Below are 7409 nucleotides of genomic sequence, written 5' to 3'. Positions count from 1 at the left end.
TAAAGACCATAACCGGCCTATGGCCCCAGGTCACCTTGTTCCAACTTTAAAAATCAAGATTTAGGGGCACCTGGGCGGCTCACTTGGTTGAGCACCCAACTTCAGCTCAGGTCATGATCTCATGGTTCGTGAGTTCGAGCCCCACATCAGGCTCACTGCTGTCAACACAGAGCCACTTCGGATCCTCTGTCTTCCTCTCTCTCCGCCCCTCCCCTGCTTGTGCTCTCTCTCTCTCTCAAAAAAAAAAAAAAAAAAGGGGGCTTTATAAAAATCAAGATTTAAAAAACCACAACTGATGTTAACGTATAAGCAAGTCCACCTTGTTGGAGGGTGAAAGAGGGAGGGTAGATTTGATGTGGGAGGGTTTGGACTGAGTTGGAGAGGGCAGGTAGGAAGAACTCCAGAAAGCATCTCTTCATGGATATGTATTTATAGTTATAGTTATAGTTATTTATTTCATCTTTTTTTTTTTCTCAAGAGTGAAGGGCTCACTGGGTCTGTTGGGAATGGGGTTGGATCAGGAAGCAGCCGTCAGTTCAGGGAGGTCTGTGGTCTCCATTTCATAATACCCCTTCGCGCTAGAAAAGGTCTTCCCCTTCAAGATCTCTATGAGTTGCTGTAGCCGCTTGGCAAAAGAAAGCACTTGGGGAGGTTTAGTGATAGGTGGGGGTGCGGGAGGGGGTGGGGATGGGGATGGAGGCGGGGGGTGGGGGTGGGGGTGGAGGCAGGGACGGGGCTGGGGGTTTGGGTCGGGGTAGGGGTGGAGGTTGAGATGCAGGGGGATGCGCGGGAAGTGGTTGAACAGGGCGTTGGAAGTACCAAGGAGGGCGAGCAGAAGGGTGGGCAGAGGGGCGTCTGACTGGGGGTGCTGGAGTAGTGGGAGGGGGAGGGGTGGGCACTTGAGCCATGTGCAAGACATTAGAACCGATCTTGGAGGCAATCCAGTTCAGATAGGGCCAGGTGGCCGTGTAGACTCCAGGGCGCTTAGCTCGGGCACAGCCTACCCCCCAGCTTGTAACTCCCACGACCACATAGGTATTTGCCACGTTGTCTCTGCACATGAGAGGACCGCCGCTGTCCCCCTGCCCAGAAGGACACAGGAGTCACTCTCTGCCTGAGCCACTTTTCCCCTGCCCAGAAGGGCCATAGGCTCTGGAAGGACAGTCTCTGGGTCACATGACTTCCTGCTGCCATGAACACAGTGGTTGTGGCAAAGTTTGAGTTGGTACCAACATCTTCGGTTGGAATGTGAGAAGGGTATGGATTGTCGTGGGTTTCCTTCCAGTGAGGAGGGAGTAAGCGACCCATGCGTCCATGCATGTGGCTTCACGCATACATGGGCCTGTGTACACGTGGATTGGGAGGTTTTGATTTCTGGCGAAGAGAGGCAAGCATTCTCCTCAGGGGTGGCCGTTGGGTGGTTTGACCCCTGTGCCATGGCAGAATAAGCTCTCGGTGTGGCGACTGGTCCTCTGTAGGGGCAGCAGGTTAGTGTCTCCCCCCACCCTCACTGCTGGAAGATGGGGCCAGGGAAGGGGTCACTGGAGCAGGGCCCTAGCGGTAGTGTAGCTCAAACAAGAGGGACTCAAACAAGAGGAGTCGGCTGGAAGTGGGCACCTGAGGGGAGTTACCTGGCAGGTGTCAATCTTGCCTTCAGGGTACCCCGCGCACACGTTGGTGGACCGGATGCGCCCGTTGTACCACTGGGTGGAGTTACATAAGTCGAGATCGATGAGGTTCACGAGTGCCTCCTGCAGTGTAGGTGACGTCCTGTAGGCTGCAGCCAGGCGCCTGGCTCAGTGGTCAGCGAGCACAGATGTGTGCTGGGAAAGCCCTGCCCCGTCCCCCCCCAGAACCCCATCGCCCCCAAATGCTCTGATTAAACCCATGAAATCAAACCATTAAACCCGTGGGAGCGAATGCCCCTGGCCTCTCCTCACATAACCCTGAGGAGAAGAGCAGGCGGGGTGTGGGGTGGAGGTGGGCGTGTGCAGTCGGTAGATGCAGATGCGGCTCCAGGGCTGTGTGTGCTGAGGGCAGATTAACAGCCGGAGTGTGTCACCTCATTTACAGCCCACAGCAACCCCCTGCGTGGAGCGCTGTGACTCGCCTTTCCTCCACTTCGTCCTGGCGGGGAAGTGCTGAGGCCGGGATTCAGCCCAAGGTCTTCCTCTACACTTAAGCCCAAGACACACGTCTCATCCCCCATAGCACAGCTCTGGGTCACCCTCCCTGCTTTTCACCCGGATGCCTCTGCTCAGCTGTGGACGGGAGGAGTCTCTCCCGCGTGCCTCCCTTCTGCTTTGAGGAGATTCTATAAAGGGAAGAGCTGTGGGGTCGTGTCCACACACAGACAGACCTGTCAGGGGTGCAGGTGGTTGGAATGACCTGAGGCCAAGTCAGAACTTCCTTTACAGCCCCAGATGCTCCATCATGACCTTCGGGCTAAGGAAGGTCCAGCCCAGGCGATGCCTCAATCAGCCAACCTCGCATCTGGCTTAGACAGAGCTCAAGAATAGGTGCAGCCATTCCCCCTTCACCAGTGGCCCCCGCAAACAGAAGGGCCCCCCTACAGCATCACCCACAGCCCAGCCACCGCCTGGCGGGGGACTCTGAAATTGCTTGCATACAGGTGGTGAGGTGGCAGTCAGACCTGGAACATGGCGATGCAGGCCAACGTGAAGCCAGAGCCACGTGCAGCAAGCAGGGGGGGGGGGGGGGGGAGCAAGGCACACAGTAGGCACCCGGAAAACAGCTGAATGTGCGTCTCTGTGGCTTTCAACATGTTTCGGGTCCCTTTAGCTCAGCTTTGCATACCATCCAAGCAGCAGTGAGAGTGTTGCATGTGCCCCGTCCCTGAGACAGGGGTGGCACTGAAATTGCCACAAGAAGCCTGCTCATTTAAGGTGAGCTTTTTTTTTCTTTTACATTTTTTACTTAATTTTCAACGTTTATTTTTATTTTTGGGACAGAGAGAGACAGAGCATGAACGGGGGAGGGGCAGACAGAGAGGGAGACACAGAATCGGAAACAGGCTCCAGGCTCTGAGCCATCAGCCCAGAGCCCGACGCGGGGCTCGAACTCACGGACCGCGAGATCGTGACCTGGCTGAAGTCGGACGCTTAACCGACTGCGCCACCCAGGCGCCCCTTTTACTTAATTTTGAGAGAGAGAGAGAGAGAGAGAGACAGAGCACAAGTGGGGGAGAGGCAGAGAGAGAAGGAGGCACAGAATCTGAAGCAGGCTCCAGGCTTCGAGCTGTCAGCCCAGAGCCCGACGTGGGGCTCGAACTCACGAACCGTGAGATCGTGACCTGAGCCGAAGTCGGACGCTTAACCGACTGAGCCACCCAGGCACCCCTAAGGTGACCTTTTAAATCTATGGCACAGCCTACAGAGTCTGGACAGCCACAAGTTTCATTGTCAAGAGCCAGGTGTCCTGAAACAGAAAGGGGGTTCTCAATCTCGACACCTTGGCTTTACAGGAAAAAGGCTAAAAAGGTCTGCAAGCATTCAAAATTCAGTAGAAAAGGAAGACCACCCCCAAAGTGCTCTTTCAGCCCCAGAGCGTATGGGTTCAAGGAGGACATAGAAAAAGAAAGGTCTGAAGGAATGTCACAGAACTTTGGAGGCTGGAGATTTCTTTGAGACTTAGCCTTGGCGGTGGGGGAGTGTTCACTAAAAAATAATAGAAAACCCATTACGTTGAGGGGAATTCTAGAACAAAAGAGACTTTGCATGATGTCCAGGGTGTAGCTGGGAGCCTAGAATCCTTCTGAGCGAAAGGATAGCAAAGGTGAGGGTGAGGGTGGGGGTGCAGATGGGAACCCTGAGATCAGTCCCCCCAGGGACGGCAAGAACCCCGGAATGCTGTGCCCATGTCCAAGTGGGTGGGCAGAGCAGGGTAGGCCGGTGAGTGGGAAAAAAAGAATGCTCTAGAGGCCACGGCAGAGCCATGGACATCAACAGCCAGACAGAGGGTGACACCCCGGGCCAGGGAGGGAAGGCCACGGGCCAGCAGAGGCCAGTGAAAGCAAGGGTGCCTGGGAAGAGAAGCCCTCCCCTGAGGGACAGAACGGACAGCAAACCGGCCAGAGAGCGGAACCAGCCTTAAGAGAGAAGAGTTCCAGGAAGCACCCTGAAACTACCAAGGTTCTGTCACCAGGAAAGCCTGAGTTTTGACTCCAAACGACTGCAGTGCCTTGAATTGGGAACCCTCGGTTTTCCATTATCAAGGGACACAAGAGATTTCAGTCTTGTTTCACATCCCCAGTGTGACTGGGTAAAGATTTCCATGAGACCACCTTTGGAAACCCGAAAAGCCTAACCTGCTGGTCAAACCCTTGCTGCCCACTGCTGACCTGCAAAAAACCTCTCCTACAGTGAAAACGAAGTAACTCCAAAGGGCAGGGTGGGTTCTGGCGTTGTGACCACCAAGGGTGGGGAGGAGAGGTGCACTGATCAGGACCAGGAGGGCTGGGCTCAGGGGGCTCAGAGCCCAGAGACCACGTGACCGGCCCCTTCCATTCACAGATGAAGAAATGGAGGGCCAGAGAGGAGAGGGACTGGCCCACGGCCCCAAAACCCTATCCAGAGCTCTTCTCCAAGTTTCAGGAGCACCCACTTCCAGAATGCAGCAGCTAGGCCTCAGGCCCAGATACAGACACAGGCTAGACCCCGTGCTAAGAGCACCAAGGTTCTCCTGTGCCTGCGTTCAGCCTTCCCTTCGGCGACCACACTAGTCATAAGTTGTGAGGCTTTGAACAGTTTCTCCAGCTATAAAACGGAACCTACTTACAGGACTCTGGTGGGGTCTGGGTGTCACTCCACCAGGCAGCACATATTACCCCTTCCCCTCAGAGACCACCAAGAGAATGACCAGCAGTGTCCCCCCTTGAGAGTCCCCTCCATACTCACCATTCTCTCTTAAGAATCCCCAGCCAGCCACCCAGCAGGCCTGGGAGACTCTGGGTGGGCCTGCCCTAAATTGGGGCAGGCAGCCGGGTCCGATGAACTGCCCACATGGAACTGGAGGGGTGATCTTCAAGAGAGCAATGTCATTGTACTCTAAACTGGGGACGTATTTCTCATGAATGATGATTTTCTCGACATATCTCTCCTGTTGAGGCGGCTTCACTGGTTTATCGCTCCCATACACAATTTCCCTTGCTCCAAAAATCAGTCTCCAGTCATATACTTTTCTGTGGGCACAGAGGCAAGCCAGGTTATCCTCAGTAGGGACTGGCTCGACAGAAACCTCTGGTGATGGTGACCCTCAGAGCCCTCCCCTGTCAAAGGTCTGGTCGCCACTAGGCCCGGGAGACTGCACAGAGAGCTCTGGGGAAAGTCCCTGCCCCAGAACAGCCTTCCTGAAGACCTCCCTCCACGCGTTCCCACACGTACTTTTTGGACCCGAAGCAGTGAGCAGCCGTCAGCAACCAGTGGGAGTTCAGCAGGGTGCCTCCGCACGCGTGATACCTTCGGTTGTTGTGGGAAGTGAAGACCTGGAGGCTGACCATCCAGGGCCAGGCCCCGAGTGCCGCATCCTGCCCTCCGACGATACGGACACTCCCCTGTGGGTTCTGCCTGAACCGTAACCCACAGGGGCCACTGAGGAGAGACCAGGGGCACGGTTCAAACCGAGAACAGGTCCAGCCTGTCCTACCTGCACAATGGGGGAGGTAAGGCTAGGGGTCTGCTGAAAGTGGGGTGGCCCAGAGTAGGTAGAGTCCAGGGGGGACGATGCTGAGGAGAAGCGCTGTCAGGGTGGTGGCGAGGCCAAGGAGCTACAGCGTCTAGGAAATGGTTTGGGGGAAAGAAAGGGCCACGGGAAGCAGGACAGACAGTAAGGGCCCTAGAAATGTAGGAGAGCCCTAGGCAGACGGGGAGGCTAGAGGTGTCGAGGCTGCAAGGCAGGGGTGGGTGGTGGCAGAGGAGGCAGAGTAGCCAAGGCAGGTCCAGTGGCCCCAGGTATGGGGAGCCGCGGGGGTCCAGGGACAGGAATTCTGGGAGCTGGGGAGAGGCCACAATAGTTTGGGGGTATCTTGGAGGCTATAGGAGTCTAAGTTGGAGGGGGGATCCCAGAGGCATGGCGTGATGGTATCCTGGGGCCTTAGGAGTCATACACAGGTGGGGACACCTCAGTATCTGTGGGAATAAAAGGCCTCCTAAAAAGTAAGACTTGATGTTCCAGAGGCAGTGAGGCCAGTCTCCAGGTGAGGAAGCGGTCCCAGTGTCTGTGCTGTGGGAGCCACAGGAACCCAGGGGTCAGCCCTGGGGCCCATGGGCTGATGAAGCTGGGAACAAGGACAGTCTGAGTGGGGGGTGTAGGTCACACCTGTGAGACCCAGCAACGACTAAGGCCTGCACTTGGCCTCCTCCCTCGCCCTGGACGGAGAGTCTGGGTGGGGCTTACTATTCAGAAGACACTCTGTCCACACACACCCCAAAGGTGTCCCTGACACTTACTCACACGTGGCGTTATCTTTGGCAACCACAGACACAGCCAAGACCAGCAGGATGGCAGTTGGCAGCATCTCCACCATACTCCTGCCCCAGCCTGGCCTGGAACCCTAGCGACTTCACAAAGCCCTGTGGCCTCCTGACCAATCAGCAGTGCGACCTCCCACCCCCACCCCCCCAGGCATCAGGCCAGGCAGGAGCCCTTTCGCTTAACTGGTTCAGGCTCAGAGGAGTTCCCAACTTCCTGTTCGGGCTCCCCCTGACTCCTGGGTGCAGCCCCCTCCCTCTGTCCCAAGGCCAGGATCTTCATTCCGAGTTACCCTTCTGAGGTCCCATATCATCTGAGGTTCTAGCTTTGTGCAAGCTCAGGGTCTGCCCCTCATGCAGGCTGTAAGCACGTTTCCTGTTCCAAACATGGATTGAAGGGCAGCTCTGTCCCTCTGTGTCAAGATGGCGCATGTCAGTGGTTACAAGGGGTCAGGTTAATCAGGTCAGATTAATCGATCCTTAATACTGTGTGGGGAAAACTGTCTTTCCTCTTCCAAGTACATGCTATCAGCACACTTTTCAGAGAGCCATTCTGAATTTCCTTAATTCAGTACTTCAAAGCCCACCTTTCTATTCATTCCTGAGTATCACAAGCTCTGGTGTTTCCTACCTGAGTGTCTCCAGGCCTGCCCTCTGGGACCTACGTGCAACAAGGTGTGTCTCCTATACTTAAGTGTAAAGAACTCTCATTACACTTAACTGAATATCAGGAAGTTTCATTTCTTCTGATTGTCAGGAGACTGTGTCTCACCTACCAGAGGTTGACAAAGGCTCACCTCACATACCTGCGTGTTAACACGTTTCACCTCTTCTGTAAGAGTGTGAGAGATCACATCTCTACCTGCATGAAGGGCAGTCTCCCATCCTCGACCTGAGTGTAAGTTCTCCACTAGTCAATCT

At 55.4% G+C, this 7409-nt stretch overlaps 1 protein-coding gene across 1 annotated transcript; it reads right to left on the bottom strand.

The window, feature by feature from the left end:
- Nucleotides 1-325: 325 nt before the first annotated feature.
- Nucleotides 326-6597, bottom strand: ACR (acrosin). The gene is given in 6 exon segments (XM_047067213.1): nucleotides 326-701; nucleotides 703-1082; nucleotides 1632-1777; nucleotides 4917-5200; nucleotides 5403-5609; nucleotides 6468-6597. Coding segments are annotated over 6 exon segments (1278 nt in total). The 5' UTR covers nucleotides 6545-6597; the 3' UTR covers nucleotides 326-517.
- Nucleotides 6598-7409: the final 812 nt, after the last annotated feature.

This window comes from Lynx rufus, unplaced genomic scaffold, assembly GCF_022079265.1.
Source record: "Lynx rufus isolate CCGP_SWC_20201006 ecotype Redwood Valley unplaced genomic scaffold, mLynRuf1.p SCAF_7, whole genome shotgun sequence".
NCBI lineage: Eukaryota > Metazoa > Chordata > Mammalia > Carnivora > Felidae > Lynx > Lynx rufus.
This window is presented reverse-complemented; position numbering and strand designations above follow the sequence as displayed.